This window comes from Panthera leo, chromosome B1 (genome assembly GCF_018350215.1).
Source record: "Panthera leo isolate Ple1 chromosome B1, P.leo_Ple1_pat1.1, whole genome shotgun sequence".
NCBI classification, from domain to species: Eukaryota; Metazoa; Chordata; class Mammalia; order Carnivora; family Felidae; genus Panthera; species Panthera leo.
The window spans coordinates 198508490-198528376 of NC_056682.1; the positions used below are offsets into that span (position 1 = coordinate 198508490).

At 46.3% G+C, this 19887-nt stretch overlaps 1 protein-coding gene across 1 annotated transcript in view; it reads right to left on the reverse strand.

The window, feature by feature from the left end:
* Positions 1-15414, reverse strand: part of STX18 (syntaxin 18) — a 119486-nt gene extending 104072 nt beyond the window's left edge. Inside the window, exon 1 of the mRNA XM_042936907.1 lies at positions 14918-15414. Coding sequence (XP_042792841.1) covers positions 14918-15085 — 168 coding nt within the window. The 5' untranslated portion in view covers positions 15086-15414. The remainder of the gene's footprint in view (positions 1-14917) is intronic.
* Positions 15415-19887: the final 4473 nt, after the last annotated feature.

Sequence of the window (19887 nt, forward strand, 5' to 3'; positions counted from 1 at the left end):
GTCCCTTTCACATCAAGTATTCATTATATAATTCCCTTTAAATATCAGGTATATTAGGTATGTAAACTGTCCATTGACAGAATAAAAACACACATTTCCACTGAAATCGAAACAGGAGAAGGACAAGGCAGCTTGATTCAGAATCTGATAATGGGTTACAGATTCTCTTCCAGTTCAGATTTATAGTCAAAATGCCATAAGAGCCATTTACCACCTCTAACCTTTCAGGTCATATTTGGAAGAGAAGTACGAACTGCCAAATCACTAAGAGAAAATGTGTCTGAGTCTAAAATTCTTGCCTGCTCCCTACTGCGGTGTTGAGCTACAAAGGGGAAGAGAGAGAGAGAAAACTGTATCTCCCAGGAAAACCACCTCAAATTGAAAGGTAGGGATGAATCGTACAAGGTTCTGCCCATGGGGAAGGAATGCCCTTTGTCGCTGTCTTTCAGGGCCAGCCCTGAGTGGGGCTGCAGTGCGATCCTGTCTGTTGCTGGCTGGTACCAGCCTACTGACTAACCCCATCCTACCCCACAGACGCCTGATATACACAAGGAGAAAATTCTAGGGCTGTCGGGCAGACACCTAAACCGAGTCAGGACTATGGATCCAAAGTCAAGCTTTCTCTCTCCTAGCCCTCCAATGTCTTGCTGGACCGCCCCCTGGCTGAACCCAATCAGAAGCCAGAGAACAAGGAAGCCCAGCCAAGCACTCCATAAAAATCAGCCTCCTCGGGCAAGAACAGCATGGAAAAGGTAGAGAATGGATCTGGAAGGGCCGAAGGACAGGACAGGGCACACTCCATTCCCGATTTCTCACACTCCTTCGGTTAAACTCAGCTTTTCTAGGGGATTTTACCATCCTGTGCTTTCCCTCCCTTGGGGCCTCTGTCACATGTTCTGTCCTGCCTTTCCCCATCTCTGCGTGTGCAAAACCTTCGAGGCTCACCTAAAGGTCACCTCCTCCACGAAGTCTCTCCTCAACCCTACCCAGAAGTAGTCATCTCTGTCTTTTAATTCTTGAAGTTCCTCTACTGAGGACTTCTAGAATTATGAACGTGTCTTACACTTAACATGTGTACCTATCGCTACCCAAGTATTTTAGATGTGTTTACTTATTTACTGCAAGTTTCCCACGAGAACATAACGTCCACGAAAGCAGCGATTCTGTCTTATCTCCGCTCCATCCCTGGTGCGAAAGACAGTGCGCAGCCTGTAACGGATGCTCAATAAATATTCACTGAATGAATGACTCGAACGCCCCCTTCCAGAGCGTAAGCATTTGACGGCCAAAGGGAAGTCTCTTTCATCTTTTATCCTAAACAGCAATCTCAACGCCTTCCTAACTCACAGGCAGATACTCAACAAATATAAGCTGGTCATAAAGTAGTTGCTTTATTTGAATGAGGATCTATAAGGCACCAGATACACTGCCAGCAGCTTAACACACAGTATCTCATTCACTCCTCACAACAACCCTAAAAGATGCTGTGGCACAAGTGTGCCTCCAGGATCCAGGCCCTCATTCCCCCAACTTCCAGAACTGCCTGCTGATGGCTCACAGCTAAGTCTCTCTAAGGAACTGCCCTCAGCAGAAGGAAGATGCTTCACCCTCAGGGGGCCTCCCCGGGGCAAGCCCACATCCAACGGCTGACCACTACCGTGGTTTTACAGGCCTCACCCCCTGCCTCACCGGGGTAATTCTGAGGCCATCTCAGCTCTGGAGTCCTCCACGGGACCAACTACTGAACGAAGAAACAAAATCACTAACTAGTGCCTCAGACCAAAGAACGGAATTAGCAATTTTTCAAGTATCTATAATGTAAAAACTGGGTCTCCTTCCTTCTCAGTGACCTTACTATTTAAAACCATAAACCTTCTACTCTTTTCCCCCAAAACGTACCTCAACAGCTGCCTTAGAAGAGATGTATGGTCACTGGGTAATTGTCAATTAAAAAAAAAAAAAAAAAGTTAGGTTTGGAGGCAGCTGTATTTCCCCCACAAGGGAGTCAGGGACTTTCAAATATATATGATTTATGCACCAAGATGTGCTCCTAAAGACAGCAGATGATATGACAACACGCCAAGGAGAAAATCTCCAGAGAGCGGACCTGCGGAAGGCCAAGGCCTGGAACGGCACTCCCTGTGTGCACAGCCGGCCGAGCATTCAGGGCCTGGAGACGCAGCGGGAGTCCCAGGGACCCGGCTCACGCGCTGACACCATCCTGGGCAGGCCACTTAACCTTGTGAACCTTGGTCTCTCCAGGAGTAAAGGAGCCTAACTTAAGGACAGTCGACTAAGCTGTAGCGCTGGGAGCACAGCGCCAGGTAGAATAGGTGCTCGGCAAGTGGTAGCTATTATTACCGCTTCTGAGTATGTAGAATGACAACCAGAAAGGTAAAACATCAGTGCAACATTTGTGGGTGATTTTCTTGTACAGGTTAAGAAAGTCCGATCGAAAATCCAGCTGACTTACAGGAAAATTACTCCCTTTACAAAAGGTTTTACCGCAGACTTCCTTTAAACAGGGGCCCCCTCCGCTCTGCATTTAATATATAATCGGATACTGCTTATTCATGATTTTTCTAATCAAAAGATATTAATTTTTCTCCATTTCCTACCACAGCAAATAAAAATTCATCTGCGGGGAGTTTTGCTTTTTCTGTTTTACTTTTTTAATCTTCTTTTTTTTATGTTTATTTTTGAAAGAGACAGAGTGCGAGTGGGGAGGGGCAGAGAGAGAGGACGAAGACACACAATCGGAAGCAGGCTCCGGGCCCTGAGCTGTGAGCACAGAGCCTGATGCGGGGCTCAAACCCACGAGCCGTGAGATCATGACCTGAGCTGAAGCTGGAGGCTTAACCGACGGAGCCACCCAGGCGCCCTTTCCTTTTCATTTCAGAAGAAATATGTGCTCAATTAAAGAAATCCGGGATGATAGAAGCAGAAGAAGTCACCTGGAGTCCCGTCTCCCAGAAACAGCCATGGTTACCTTTTGGTGTATGCCCTTCTGATCACTATTTCCATACCTAGAGGATTTTTTTTTAATTCTACATACATAGTTTGAATTATATCTGGTTTTGGCAGCAACTCTTTTAACCTAAAATGATCAGCAGTTTCACTCACGCCATGGCCTGCTCTTCAGTGTGCCACATTTCCCTAATAACTTCCCTGTGCTTGGGAATACTGCCACGGTGTCTCTTTTATAAAGTACTGTGACAGTTGCCATCACAATCATCTTCACGATCGTCACCTTTATTATTATTGAAACTATTGCTGGCAATTTTTAAACTCAAAGACCTCACACTTCTAGAAGACAACATATTCATTCATTAAAAAAAAGGTTTTTTAATATTTATTTTTGAGAGAGAGAGAGCAGGGGAGGAGCGGGGAGGAGGGGACGACACAAACTCCAAAGCAGGCTCCAGGCTCTGCGCTGTCAGCACAGAGCCCGACGTGGGACTCGAACCCCACGAGCCATGAGATCGTGACCCAAGCCGAAGTTGGATGTTTAACTGACTGAGCCATCCAGGCGCCCCTCATACTCATTTTTATTTTCTTCAGTTTTGCTTTTACAATGAACTCTTTAGTTCACCTAGAAACATATCTTAACGTATTGTATGTACAATAAGAGATAAGGACCAAAAAACAACAACAAAAAATCTTTCTTTGTTTTCAAAGTGCTAATCAATTATCCTGAATCATCACTGAATAAACCTCCTTTTTCTTACTGATTTACAATACCTCTTTTATCAAAGGTTATACATCTAGCCTAATATGCTTCACTGATCAATCTACAAACACATATATTATTTTTTTGTCTCTAAAATGTTTTATTATCTGGCAAAACCAGTATCCCCACCCCAACACATACACACACACACACACACACACACACACACACCCCTACTCTTCTTCAAAATTATTCTCACACATCTTTTTTTCTAGGTGCATTTCAGGACCACTTACAGGCTCCTCTCAAAACAGTTCTGTTGGAATTTTGATGAAAGCTGCACTAAACCTACAAATTAATTTAGGAATAATTGATGTCTTTATAACACTTTTTCTTCTCTTCCAGGACACAATATGTGTTTCTGTTTATTCAAGTCTTCTGTATCTCTCCCCAAAATTTTGAAGTTTTCTTCAAATGGGACATTTCCATTTCTCATTAAGATTGCTTCCAGAAATGCTTTTTGTTACTTCTGTACATGTTTTCATTGGATTTTAAGTGGTCATTAACTAGATACAGGCTGGCCATTGATTTAGTACGTTTATGGTGCACAGAAGCACTGGGGGCCTCTGTGGCAGGGCCAGAAAGCGCCTCCCCCAGCTTGTTTCACATGCAGACAAAGCAGCCCCACTGGCCCAATCAGCCAGTTTCCCGTCACCGATGTACAACGTGCTCACACCCACCACCTACCCAGTTTCACTTGTTCTCCACGGCTCTGCTCCCACTTGAAAGCTTTTCCTACTACCCCTATCAGCTACCCCCTTCTATATTCCCCAGCACTGATAATAAACTCTAATATTCCTTGTATCAATATTAGGACATTCAAACATGAAATGACACTGAATTTTTTCTATTTGAGAAAAGATTAAGCAGACAACAAGTGAATTGACATAGTTTTTACCTTTTTCATGTTTGTTTATTTTGAAAGAAAGAATGATGGAGCGTGCTTGGGAGCTAGCAGGGGAGGGGCAGACAGCGGGGAAGAGAGAATCCCCAGCAGGCACCAAACTGTCAGTGTGGATGGGGCTCAATCCCACAAACTGTGAGATCATGACCTGAGCTAAAATAAAGAGTTGGACACTTAACCAATTGAGCGACCCTGGTGTCCCTGTAATTTTTACCTTTTTAAGAAATTATAAATTTGAAACAAATTTGGTAAAAATACACTATTTGTTTAATATAGTTATAAACTGGGGGCACTTGGGTGGCTCAGTCGGTTAAGTGATCGACTCTTAATTTGGGCTCAGGTCTAGATCTCACAGTTCATGAGTTCAAGCCCCGCACTGGGCTCTGTGCTGACAGCATGGAGCCTGCTTGGGATTCTCTCTTTCCCCCTCTCTGCCCTTCCCCTGCTCCTTCTCTCTCTCTCTCTCACGTGCGCGCGCAAAATAAATAAATAAACATTTAAAAAAATAAAAAATAAAAGGATGATAAACTAAAAGTGGCTCAAATATTTCAGTAGGGGTTCAGGTAAGTAAGTTATGTGGAACTACTTTTAATGGCTATGCAGTCTAATAAATTGAACACAATCTACACTGACATAGAAAAATGTTCACAACACTGTTAAGGAAAAAACGCAAGAAAGGGGCAAAAAAGACTAACACCAGTATAGAAAAATTCTTTTTGTTTAATAGGAAAAATATCTGGAAAAATATACAAGACTGTAATAGGGGCTATTACTCCTGGCCAGGAGTATTATCTGTGAACTTTATTCTCTTCTTTATTCTGTTTAATGAGCAAGTACTACTTTTCATTGTTAAAGATTTTATGTTTAAGTAATCTCTACACCCAACACGGGGCTCATATTCACAACACTGAGATCAGGAGTCACAGGCTCCACCACCGGCCAGGCACCCCAAGCACTTACTACTTTCATAGTCAGATTTTAAAATAATTAGCGAACGTCAAAAACATATCTCGCTGATAGCATCCCATTATAAGAAGAGTATATAATCACTATCAAATCAAATGCATTTGTAGAAACATACCAAATGCCAGCTGCGAAAAACAAAACTCATCTTCTCATCGAAATGAAAAATTGTGAGTAGGTAGGAACTCAAGAGGAAAGTAACACAAGGCATTGATTGAGCAGTTGTCACTGCAAAATTTTTGCACTTTAAGATATATCCTGGGACTTACAGAAAGAAGAGTACTGAATCCTGGAACCATCCTGTCAAAAAGGTCCTTAAGGATTATCTAGCCAGAACTCCCATTAAACAAATAAGAAAAACGAGAAAAAACAAAAACAAAAACAAAAAAAGAGGTTAGGTGAGTTCTCTAAGATCTCAAAGTTAACTAATGACAAAGTCCAAAAGTATTTATAATTCAAAACCTATGCTTTTTGATTCCTTTCTCAATTCTGGAGTCAAGATACGCTGCAGTCTGTCACTTCTATGTAGAGTATAAAAGGCAAATGTTCGTTTACCAGGGTTTTCTTATCATCTAACTAAAAAGTGAACAAGAATGTGTACAATACTATGAAGTGAAGATTTACTCTCTTGGTTCAGTAGAGCCTCTGTGCTGTAACGGAAAGCTTTGACAAACAGCCATACATTAGATTGTGGCAAGCAGGAGCTAGCAAAGTCTAGTATTTACACACTTTGAAGTCAGGAAGAAAAAACTACTACTGAATTTAAAATTGCAACTGGGCTGCGGGCTTTTCCTACCTGAGTTCTAGGAGCTCATTCAACCCACCACCCTTCCCTTCCTCTGGTGTATTCACTTTCTTTTAGACTGGTTCTTAAGGGACCTCTTTTTAAGTCAATTTTAAACCTTGTATGTCTTAAACAGAGTAAGTTTTTCATATACAATCCGTAATTAACCACTGTCGATTTCACTGATACTCTGCCCACCAGAGGGAGCCCATGTAGATTTCCACGTAATAAGAAACCTCAAACATCAAGTTTGTATGAATTCTAGAATATTATTCATGTATCAATATTGTAAACTCACTTAATAATATTGTATTTCTATCCTCCCCAAAAGATAAAAGATAAATGAGGTCAGGCATGTAAAGTTCTTAACAGAGTTCCTAACCTAAAGCAGAAGCCCCAAAAGGATTGATTTTCCAAAATTTGTATCCTCCTGAGTACTAGTTACAGTAGTCAAAATAAATTAGCTGGGGCGCCTGGGTGGCGCAGTCGGTTAAGCGTCCGACTTCAGCCAGGTCACGATCTCGCGGTCCGTGAGTTCGAGCCCCGCGTCAGGCTCTGGGCTGATGGCTTAGAGCCTGGAGCCTGCTTCCGATTCTGTGTCTCCCTCTCTCTCTGCCCCTCCCCCGTTCATGCTCTGTCTCTCTCTGTCCCAAAAATAAATAAAAAAAATAAAAAAATAAAAAAATAAATTAGCAAATTAACTTTTTACACAAGTTGATGTGAGCTTGGTTGATATCTGTCCTGATACACGGTTCCACCCTCAATATATTGACAAATGTAGTTCTCAAGCCTATAAAAGACCGCCAGAACCTGGAAAGGAGAATTCATTAAAAATGTCATCCTCATTTGGGTGGCTCAGTCGGTTAAACGTCCAACTTCAGCTCGGGTCATGATCTCGTAGTTCGCAAGTTCAAGCCCGGCATCGGGCTCCTTGCTATCTCCCTGTCAGTGTAGATCCTGCTTCAGATCCTCTGTCCCCTTCTCTCTCTGCCCCTTTCCCACCTGCGCTCTCTCTCTCAAAAAATAAATAAGACATTTTTAAAAAAGTCATCCTCAGGGGACCCGTTTCAGCAGTCCTGTCCTTATAGGTACACTAAACTATTGGTGACCTGCCAACTAGAAACTGAGGAAAGAGGGAACCCATTCTAGAGTTTTCTTGGGATGAAGGAGAAAAGCAACCGACTATCCCTGAGAACCACGCTTCTGTAATATGTGATACGATCATCACCACCAAGATGAATTTCTTCAAAGAACGAAGAAGGCACAACTGGGGGGAACAGAACTCTGCATAAGAACTTGTCATCGAAAGGAGCCCAACCAAGTCTCGGCTCCCACCTGCAGCCCGTGAGGCTGGCCCGCCTTCTTCCACTTCTCACCACGACAAGGCCCAGCCCAGCGTTTGCTGGGTCTGAGGTCGACTGCACACCTCAGTACAGCTGACCGACCATAAGTACCGGGCGCCTATTTTGCAGACTCAGCAATCTCCAAGATCGAAACATGACGAAGCGGGAGGACCCCGCTGGGTTCCAGCTACGCTCTCCAACCCAGATTTACCAGAAAGCACTGCCATTGAGGACCTATCTACCACTTGCTGTTTCAACAAAACTCCCAAGTCCATTAGGCTCCTTGGATGTAGTCTCTCTTGTTTAGAACTGAATGACTGGCATTCCACTCTTTGAAAACAACACAAAATTACTGTGATGTCTATTAACTTTTCAACCAGAAAGCTGGGAATTATTCGACTTCTTCCTCTTTCTAACCCCACTCCTTACCACCTCCTACACATCTACTCTATGCATCCACATCCGTCCATCCTACTGCCACTGGCTTCCCCACTTTCTCCTGACGTCCTGCAACCTAATTAGCCCTTCTAGGTCAGTCCTGTTACATTCCAAACCCATCCTCAATATGGCCGGGTATTTTAAAACACAAATATGATCACATCAGGCCCCTGCTTGCGTAGCTCAGAGCACGAAGTTCAAACTGTGCAGCACTGCTGACAGTGCTCTCACCCAAGAGGGGCCACCTTCTCCTTAAAGGGCCAGAGAGAAGACGTTGTGGGCTTTGCAGGCCTGTATACACTGCAACCCTGCCACTCTAGCCCCAAAGCATCCATGGCCTCCATGTACACAATGCAGGTGGTCACACTGCAATAAAAGCTCATTTGCCAAAACAGGCGGCAAGAGGGGGCGGGGCGTGCCTGGGGGGCTCAGTCGGGCAAGCCTCGTACTCCTGGTTTCCACTCAGGTCGTGATCTCATGGCTCATGACATCGAGCCCCACATCTGGCCTCGGGCTGACAGTGTGGAGCCTGCTCAGGATTCTCTCTCTCCCTCTCTCTGCTCCTCCCCCATGTGCCCGTGCTCCCTCTCGCTCTCTCACAATAAACACATGAACTTCATTTAAAGAACTGGCAGCAGGCCAGATGCGGCCCGTGGGCCAAACCGGCCCCCCTGCTCTATCCAGTCCAGTGAAGCGTCATCTCCTGCCACCCTGACCCTCACCCAGGGCTCTTCCAGGGAAGGGCCCCTCCACCGCAGTCTTGTCTCTGCTGTTGTGCCTCTGCGCCTCTGCTCACACTCTTCCCTCTGCCTGGAACGTGATTTATCACCCTTCCTTTGTCTGGCGGAACAGGTCTTGTCCTTCAAGGTCCAGGCTGGTCTTCCGCTAACTGCCCCTCAAGGAGATTTAGTTTTCCTTCATCTGTATTTCTGAAGGCCTGAGACACGGGTCCCAGAGCTTTTTGTGTCCTCACAATTCCTGACACATATTAGGTGTTCAATGTTGAGGGAGGATGAGGGAGTAGATGAATTATTGAATAAAGGGAATTCCAAAAGCTGCAGTCGTCGTAAGTTCTGGGAAAAACTCAGAGGTGCAACCCACGGGGGCTCTCAATACCACAGGTCTCCAGCACAGAGCTCTGCTTACAGCACACACTCGGTTAACACGATCCATAAAAACACAGTATCCTGAAGCTAGAAGAGGCCTTGCAGAACACCAATGCGGTGGTTTTAACCAGTGTGTCTCTGGGTCTTAGGCTTGCTCCCCAAGGGGCTCCTCAAGGAGAAGAGAAAAGGGTGGGAGAGTGACAGGCTGCCTAATAAACCATTCTCTTCCTAGTCCCTGACTCCAGCCTCAGCCCAAGCTGTTCCTCATTTCATCCGCAAAAAGGTTTCTGTACTAAAAAAGAAAAAAATCTAGAGGATTCTAAAATCGCATGTTCTGTTTACAGCCTCCATTCTAAACCTGTACTGTTTCCTGATATATTCCTGTCCTGTTTCGCCATATCTCCAGTATCTCTGGTTCCCAATGACCCCGGCACCTGTTGCCTGACACTGCTTCTTAGAAGAATGTTCCCTTGACTGAAATCCCCAGTTTAGGAAGTATTACACGCAATCCTTGGAATAATGTCTATTTCCAGCTACTCTGGATAATAATCCAGGTGGTCCCTCCCAGCTAAAGGTCTGGGTCCCTACACTGGCACACAAGGTCAACTGTGTGATTTCAAAGGACTCAAGGAGGACCTGGGGAATCAATGCTGAGCAAGTTACAGGTGTGACTCATACCTGAGCTGTTGTACTATGTACGTGTCTGCTTCCCCACTAGACTATAAACTTCTTGAGATAGGAACTGAATCGTAGTCATAATAAAAGAAACTATTTGATGTTTACTCCAGATACTGGAGTAAGTGTGAATATATATTGTGTAATATGAAGGGATCATATTCGGATCACACATTTCTAGAACTGGAATGTGCACAGAGATCAACCAGCTCCAAAACTGAAAGCAAAGCGACACAGTAGATTAACACTTCTTCATTCATTCACTGTCTAGAACCATGGATTCAGGGGTAGACTGCACAAAGTCCTTGTTCTCAGGAGGCTTATATTCCAGTGGACGCACAATAAATGGATACAACACATTAGATAACAAAAAGAATAAAGCACAGTGAGGGACAGGAGAAGGAAGCTACTTTATACAGTGCAGTCAAGGAAGGTCTCACTGAGGCAACATTTGAACAGAGACCTGAAGATCAAACCACACAGAACCAGGGGAAAAGTGTTCCACACGGAGGGAACGACAAACACAAAGGCCCTAAGGTAGCAACCCATCAGTTCAAGTGAGAAAAGCGAAGGGGTCAGGGGAGCTGGAGCACAGTGAGCAAGAGGAAGGGGGGAGGTGGAAGAGGTGAGGTCAGAGAGGGAGCAGGGACCAGAGCAGCCGGCTCTGGGCCACTATAAGAACTTTGACTTTCAGCCAGAAACTCAAGATAATCAGTTCCTTAAAAACTCTAAATGAAAACAAGACATGTAGCTTTCACAAAAGCAATATGTAATCAACAAAGAAAACTTCATCTGCGTGCCTTATCTGAAAACAGAATTTCCAGAGCTCAGGGTCGCTATTACTTATATGGAATCACAACATCTTTGCTTTACAAGAAATCGCAGTCATGTAGTCTGAGCTCTCAGTGTAACCAGTGGAAACTGAGGCCCAGAAAGAGCCTGCGGCCTACCTGTTTGTACTACAGACCTGGTAGTAAACAGCACAGGTTTTCTGATGGTCTGGTCCGTGCTTCCCACTGGCTGGGATGTAGTGTGGGAAACAGCGTCACACGAGGGTCAAAGGACCTGGCTTCTGCCTCTGGCTCAGTCCTATGACTCAGCTACCATCACTCTGAGCCAGTCATGGCACTTGCCTGGGCATCACTTCTCTCACCGACAAAATGAGAAGCCCGAATAACGTGAACGCAAGATCCTTTTAAGTACTTAACGACAAAGTCCATGGTTCTGCTTTAAGCATACAGATTCTGTTTTTACTCTGTATCAGGCAGGAGGCCAAGCAGATTTCAAGTTGAATGTCAGGCCTAACAACTGGCTGCCTCGGCCACAGTGCTGCAAAGGATTCTGAGCCCTAAGATCTACTAGGAAATTAGCACTGGCCTCCACGGTCACAGGGAGGAAGGGAGAGGAACGGATGCCTGCTTGCCACACATGTGCCATTGCTGATAAAAGAGTGCCACCTTAACCAGCAATGCTGCTGTCTCCACCACCGATGCTCTTAGTACCTGCACAGGATTTTCACGGATTCCTCTGTGAACTTTCTTGGTTCCCTTTTGTGAGAAAGAAAGGCAAGTACAGGAAAGCTAAACGGTTTGGGGAATATAGCTTAGAGCCACTGATGAAAACATCTAAATGGCCTACATGGGGTGAAGGCGGGGGGCAAAGGGGGAACTAATGATCAGTATGGTTCCCTATGATACATAGTCTCAGAAGATGCCAGTAATTAGCCTATGAGTTCAGAAGGGTATGATCATACCCATGTGACAGAAGTGAAAAATGAGACTCAGGTAAGAGGACTTGCCCAAGTCACCCAGTTCTACGTAGCAGAACCCAGATCTGAAGCTACGTCTTCTGAATCCAAGCCCCAGAGCTCTGTCCACTCCCAAGGTCCCCCCCCACTCGCCTCACAATCTACATGAGTTAGCGAGGTTCCCCCCGCAAAGTGGCACACTCATCATTATTGAGAGTTTTTCTGCTACAACAAGTACCACATCCCGAGATAGGAATGTTATCACTGTCTGTAATTTAATGGGTAGACAGGCATTTAGTATACATGAATTCAACAAAATTGAGCATAAACTTAAATACTTAAAGGAATGATGACGAAACCAGCCTATGGGGTAAATTAAAAACCTAGTTTCAATACAGTTTTACTGATCTTGATAATACCTCTAGGACAATTCAGAAAGATGGAAAACTGACATCAGGAATGAGAAGAACTAGAATTGGCCGGCAACGTGCATCTTAGAAACGATCACGAGTGCTTCGAGGAAGGCATTCAATGAGAGATGTTACTATCACCTGCTACTGTTCCTTAGGTCTGACGACCAGAGCTAACCCCGAACCAGAGTACGCGCTCCTGGTATTGACCAGACTTCGACGTATAAACAATCCAGGACAAACAAAACAACAGCCGGCCTTCTGACACATCTGATTGTGGCAGGAGTACAGGACACCCCCTCGCCTGCTCTATACTAAATTTGGGGGGAAGAGGGTGTAGGGGGAATGGTTGCAAGAACAGGAGGTAATACACCAAGCAACTACAACATAAAATCAAAATTCCTCAAAAGAATGCAAAAAAAAAAAAAAAAAAAAAAAAAAAAAGCATGTTTTCCCTACATCAGGAAGGGCAGGAGTCCTGAACAATGCAGCCTATGTCCCCACTTAACTGACTCTCCAAGCCTTAACACCTACTCACATCTTCAAATCTCAGAAATGGAACTTCCAATGGCATGCAACCAAACCCTCTCGAACATCTCTGACAAGCAGTCATCCCTCTGTTTAATTACCTCCAGTGACAGGAAATTCAGCAGCCCAGGGTCCTGTTACTGTCCCTGAGGCTCATTAATTCAAAAGCCTAAAGCACATTCCTATCCCTCGGGGAAAAGGCCTAAGGCCTAACCTCAATAAGGGTTCCATCCTAACTGTGCATCTTGTCCCCACCACCTGCGTATCTCCTACTCCTGAACACGATCCAAAATCAGCACGGTGTTAATAAATCAGTGATTTCAGAGTTAGAAAGGACCCGCCCAAAACCCAAAACGGTGACCTTCACAGATAACAACTCCACATGAGGAACCTCAGGAAGAGCCTGGACCAAACTGGGGGGAGGCAGAGGGAGAATGTCCTAGTGTCCTTTCCTCTCATTTCAACCTGAGAAGCCCCTCTTCTGATCTGCTATAAATAGGGGATCAATGCAGTTTAAAAGTCTTCTGCTGTTTGAAGGGGAAAAAAAGGGGAACATTTACAGGTAAATAAACTAAAGCCATAAAATTTGCTTCGTAACCTCGTCCAGCTAATAGTTGCAGCGTTAAGACAACCACCTGGTCTCTTGGCTCCTTCTCTAGTACTCTCTACCACATAACATCTGTCTGCCTGCAGAGCAAAGTTCCCACATTCCAGCCACACTCAAATGCTTATCAAAACAATTCAATAGCATTGCAAAGTGGCATATTCCTCACTCATTGGAGGTCAGACAGTATGAGAAGTTCCTCCAAAAAAAATCTGAAATGTCATTACCGTCTAACTTGTATGTGATTTAATACGTAGACGCGCACTGAGTACACATAAACGGAGCATAAAAGTTCCCTATTTCCACACCTTTGTGCATCTCTTCTCTCGAGATGCCATTCTCCACCTTCTGACACTGGAACCATCTACTCCTCTTTCGAGATTTGTTTCAGGCATCATCAACTCTCCAAAGCCTTTCTTTGCCCTCAGGGAGAACTGACCACATCCTCCTCTGTACCCTGCACAGTATCTATGAGGCTGTAGGATACTTGTTTTGTGACCATCTCCTCCACCATTCCTTTTAAATTGTGTTACTGTAACAAAGCAGGTGCTTAATGTTTACTGATGGACTACCTGTATTCACCTGGCCCAATCCCCCTTCTGACCCTTAAGCTGCCACAAATTCATGCATATAGAGATTCATTTAAAACTATGTGAGTGTCTACAAAGGACCAGGCATCGATCTGATCGGATTTCATGGCAAAGACAAGTGGATTCACCGTGAAATTCATGAAGTTTAACTTTCAGGACCCCTCACTTGCCCCTTCCAAAGCTCTGAACCTCTTCTTGTGCTTCGGTATTTTTATTTCTTAAAGGGGACAGACAGAATCGTATAAGCTTCAAGCTCCACGTACACCAGATCCACCTTTGGTGCCTACGATACAACAGTGAACAGGGCAAAATATTCTCTCTCCACCTAGAGAGTTTCCTGTTCAGTGTGGAAGACAAGACAACCATTTGTCCACTCATTCATTTATTCAAAAACCATTTACTCAACAGTGCTAGGAGTCCGGCACTGGAGATTCTGAGGTCACTGCTCCCGCCCTCAAGAAGTTTTCCGCTCTCCTGAAGGAAAGCCTGCTGTGTCCAGGAAAGAGAAAGGAGTTTAGAGGACTGTAACAGAGTGTTTGTGAAAGATTATCCTAAACCTAAACAGTATCCTATCCTAAACAGTATCAAGACTGGTCCCTACTGATCCCTAGCTTGGGCCCTTAACCGGTAGCGGCAGGCAAGACGAAGAGAGAGGTCAGGTGAATGTGATCTTTGATTTCACTGAGCCGGGAAGGGGAAGAGGAGGGGAAAGGGGAAGGAGAGAGGGACGAGACGAGCAAACTGAAGAGGCGAATACACTGTGGTCGGTGCTGCGACAGAAAAGCAAAGGCCTGTGGGGAAGCGTCTCCGGAGTCCAAGTCCGCAGAGACGGCGGGCTCAATACCTCGCAAGGCAGCCCGAGAACTCTGCGGACAAGAGCTTTTCGAATTCCCCAACATGCCTTCCCATCCCTCGAAACGAGGCTGTTCCTTTCCCAAGACAGCTGTCGGCTCTCCGGTCCCCCACTCCAGACCACTTTCTCCAGGCTACTCCTTCACACAGCGACCACCGGCCAGGGGCCGGTTTGGGGTCTGGGGTCCACGTCGCGGGTCCGCCCCCCTCGCCAGCCCGCCGTTTCCATAGCAACCAGCTCACCACTTCCCGCGCCCGGCTGGAGAAGTCGCTCTTGGGCCGGGGGCTCCGGCGGAACAGCTCGTCGCGGCTGCCGTCAGCCCCGCCGCCCACCGCCACTCCCAGGGCTTTGTTGCGCGTCTTCACGGTCTTGACGCTGGCCCGGAACAGCAGCGTGATATCCACCGCCATGGCGACCCACACCCCCGACCCCCTTCCCGGCCGGCCCACGTCAGCAGTTTGCGACGGCGGCGTGCGCCCTCCCGGCCGCCGGGGGACCGGTCCGGCTCCGCACGCCTCCCCCCGCCACGCCCGGCGCCAGCACGACGCGAGAAAAAAGGTTCCGGCCTCCGCGGGGTGACCGCTGCGAGAGGAGAAAGGTTCCGGGCTCTGCCCGCGCGCGACCGCGGCGGCCTGGATCCTGCGGCGCGCGCCCCCGCGCCCTCTTCGCCTCCCGGCAAAGCTCGAAGGGCTTGGCCGCAGGGAGAGGTCCCGCTTGGGGCGGACGGGCCGAGGGAGCGAGAGGATCGAGAAGCCAGAAGACTGGCTCCCCTCTCTGGGCTCTTCCACTGACTGGGCCGGCCGCGCGTGCGCGGGGGGCCTGGGTCTGGGGCGCCCTGGAGGCAACCCAGCCTGACCCTTGACCTCAAGGACTCACCTTGCGGGGGACAGAAGCACGTGCATGGTGACTTCCCGGATGCAATGAGTGCTAGGGTAGAGCAGGTGTGCAAGGCATAGAGCCAGAGGCCAAAGGCCTTTATTTCAGCCTGCAGCCTCCTGATCCGTAAAATTACACGGCAGCACCTTGCTCAGTGTTACTGTGACCATCGAAGGAGGTAACACGTGTAAAGTGGCTTGGCTAGGATTAGCCAATAAAAGTTATCAATGCTGTTAATGCTGTTTTCGTTCTTGTTATTATTTATGGTAGGGAAGAGGAGAGGAGGTGTCATTCAGAGCAGGTCGATTTTGAAGGACGGGAAGGAACTTTATCAGATAGAGACCAGGGCGGAAGTGTCCCCAGTTGCGTGCAACCTTGACGCACGGTTTTTAAATACCCTCTTAAATCATAGTTATTTTTTTTTTTTAAATTTGAATGTTTATTTTTGAGAGAGAGCGTGAGTGGGGGAGGGACAGAGAGAGAGGGAGACACAGAAACCCAGGCAGGCTCCATCCAGGCTCTGAGCTATCAGCACAGAGGCGGCGGGGGGGTCTCAAACCCACTAACGGTGAGATCACGACCTGAGCTGAAGTCTGGTGCTTAACCCACTGAGCCACCCAGGTGCCCCCATAGTAATTTAATTTAAATGCAAGTTAACCAGTGAGTTCATCCTACATCCAGGCTCGAGGTTGAGATTTCATTCACCAGCTCATTGCTTTGTTCGTTTGTTTACTTTCTGAAGACGATGCCCAACTAGAATGCGTGAAAACAGTGGTTGACACAGCAGGGTCAGCAAGGTAGAAATTAGCTTTGGGACACCAAGCTGCTCTTTCCACTATCCTTCCCTCACACGTGGCCCACGGTTGGGTTTTCCAGAAGCGGTGGGACTTGTCACATGGCGAAAACGTTGAACGCTCAACAGCTGCCTCGTATTAAGCCAGACTTTCAAGAGGCTTGCAAAAAACAAAACCGTGCCGTTCCCACTCAGGTTTTTTGTTTCTGAAATGTATTCTTTCGCAAAAGGATCTCATTTATGCTAATATGGAATGGATTTGTTTTTGTTTCAAAGAATGGTATAGGTTTTTGTTTTAATTTCTAATGTGGTAAATACCGATAAAGCCCATGGAAACAAAGTTTATTTAGGGTTCGCAATAATGTTTAAGTGTGGAAAGGCTTTCTGAGACCAAAAGTTTGTTTCAAATAAGTTTGTGAGAAATCGATGTCATGTGTACCTGAAAGGAGGAGGGAAAATGTTATTTAAAACCCCAACTGTAGCCATTTCAGCCTTCCTGTATGAGGAAAATAAATTTCCATAGAGCTTTCTTACACCCACGTAGTAGGAGAAAATGAGAACTTACTAAATCTCTGCCAATGATTCTGTATCACATAAATGGCCCTTTGTTTTATGGAGACATTAATGAATCTTTGGCTATGCAAAGGCAAGCCTGGGGCAGAGTAGAAGGAAAGAGAATTAAATCGCTCTGCATAATAAAGTGAACGGGATTGAATTAAGGGAAAGCTGGGGAAGCCAGAATCCTAGGGGGAGGCCTGGAAAGGAAAAAGTAGTTCCTTGGGAGGGATTTTCCAGTGGGAGGGGCTGGGCTACATCAAACCTTCAGTGAGTAGTGCCTTGTATGAGTAGTAAGTTGGGGACAGTTGGCTTTTGTGGGGGCAGGGAAGGTGGGGACAAAGGTCTAAGTTTTCTGTCTGCACCTGCAAGAGCAGAGAAGATTGCGGAGATGACACCCAAATGAGCTCAAAACATCAGGCACTGAAACCACAAGTGACTACAAGTGCATAAAATTCATAGAGAAGTCACAGTGATCTTGAGGCTGTTGGGCTTATGGGATAATGAGATTTCACTGACGTGTTTTCGTTTTGGGGGGGGGGGGCTTTTTTGCTCTTTTAACCTCAAAGAGCAAGGTGACTTCAGGTTGACAATAACGAGAAGCTGAGAGGCAAGCTGAGAGGGAAAAAAGGAAGAACAGAATGTCATGGGAATAAACCGCAAGTTGTCCAGTTTGATGTAGTACGTACATTATGTCTCATAAGCAGTAATGGTTCATTCATTAGGTCAGGCACCTTTTTCTTTTTTTAAAATATTTTTTTAACATTTATTCATTTTTGAGAGTGAGAGAGACAGAGCATGAGGGGGGAGGGGCAGAGACAGAGGGAGACACAGAATCCGAAGCAGGCTCCAGGTTCTGAGCTGTCAGCATAGAGCCCGATGCGGGGCTTAAACCCACAAACCGAGAGATCAGGATGAGCGGAAGTCGGACACTTAACCGCCTGAGCCACCCAGGTGCCCCGGAAGTGTACTTTAAAAGAAAGTCATTATTCATTGGAAAAAGTTTTTTCTCATGGGTTCTAGAAAGGACCATGACTCTAGGGATGGGAAGCTCAAAGAATAAACTTTTGTTCTCAAGAAAGAACCTAGCTGGGGCACCTGGGTGGCTTAGTCGGTTAAGCATCTGACTTCGAGTCAGGTCATGATCTCACAGCTCGTGGGTTTGAGCCCCACATGGGGTTCTGTGCTGACAGCTCAGAGCCTGGGGCCTGCTTCGGATTCTGCGTCTCTCTCTCTCTCTCTCTCTCTCTCTCTCTCTCTCTCTCTGCCCCTCTCCCACTCATGCTCTGTCTCTCTCCAAAATAAACATTAAAAAAAGAGAGAAGAACCTAGCTAATAAATCAGGGTGATGGAGAAGTTGGAACCCTCGCACGTTATCGATGGGGATGTAAATTGGTGAAACCACTATGGAAAACAGTATGGAGGGTCCCCAAAAAATTAAAAATAGAGCTACCATATAATCCAGCGATCCCATTCCTGGGTATGTATCCAAAAGGATTGAAATCAGGAGCTCAGAGAGCTAACTGTACTACCACATTCATAGCAGCATTATTTACAACCGCCCAGAATTGGAAGCAACCTAAATGCCCACTGATGGATGAATGGATCCAAACACGCGGTATATATGTCCAGTGGAATATTCTTCATCCTTATACTAGAAGGAAAACCTGCGATATGCAAGAACAGGGATTAACCTAGAGGACATGGTGTGATCCGAAGTAAGCCATTTGCAGAAAGACAAATACTGCATGATTCCACTTGTATGAGGAATCGAAAATAGTTAAAAAGAAGGGAAGAGTAGAAAAATGGTTGCCATGGACAGCGGTGGGGGGGCAGGGGGGAGGGGAAGGAATGGGGAATTGCTGATTGATGGATATAAAGTTTCAGTCAAGCAAGATGAATAAATTCTGGGGATCGGCTGTACGACATTGTGCCTAAGGTGAACACTGCTGTGCTTACACTTAAGAATCTGTTAAGTGAGTACGTCTCATGTGAAGCGTCCTTTCCACAATAAAAGGAAAATTAATTTCAACAACAACAACAACAACAACAACAAAGGAGGATTTCTCCCAGGAGCTCTCCATCACGAGCGTGCTGTGAAGGCACACCCACCAGCTGGGTCTTCCCACAATGCAGCCTTTATTCAATCATAAAGCAAGGCCAACATAATCAATAAAGCAGCTTCGGGATTCCAAACTCGGTGGCGTTTCACCGCGTGTTAAACTCCGCTTCTTACGCGTCACACGACACACAAGATAGAACGGGAGGTAGGTAGGAAGTTCACGAACCAAACTCCAAGCCAGTCTGCGAGCGTGCGGTTGAACGAGGCCTCCGTCTGGTCCGGGGTCAGCTGTCTGCATTTATTGCTTATTATGTTCCAGCAGCCGAGGATCTCTGTTCTTTTCAGAGATTAATCAGGTAGAGCCTTCAGGGGCAGCTGCCTGTTTGAAGTGGTCAGACATGGAGGGGTCAGTGTCTGAGGAGTCTGACAGTTCGCTGCCGAAATCCTCTCTTTCTAAAGGGGTTTGATCAGTCTTGGGCCTCTGCAGACTTCCTCTGCTTCTGCTGGTTATCAGTTCTGAGCGTGTCATCAGCCGGTGTCCGTCTCGGCGTCATCTGGAAACCGCAATGCCCTTAGCCGCTGTGTCATTGCTTGACACAGGCCCCTGCTTGACATGAGGGACTCCATCTTGCTCTCTACACTCTCCCAGGAGAGAAAAAAGAGCGAGGGCAGGCAGGAGGCAAACACCGAACGCTGCTGTGGTCCAGCCCTTCTAGCGGCAGCCTCTGTTCCCCCTCCCCCAACCAGAGTGTATAAAAAAAGAGGGACCACATTCCTCATTCTTACCCAATTAATTACTGGCTTGGGTTCTGAGCCCCTCGCCCTGACCCACTGGCCTGTTTCCTCCTAGTTTCTATCATCTCCCCCCGCCCCCGCCGTGATGAGCTAAATGTTGGCCCCCAAAAGACAAGTCCACATCCTGATTT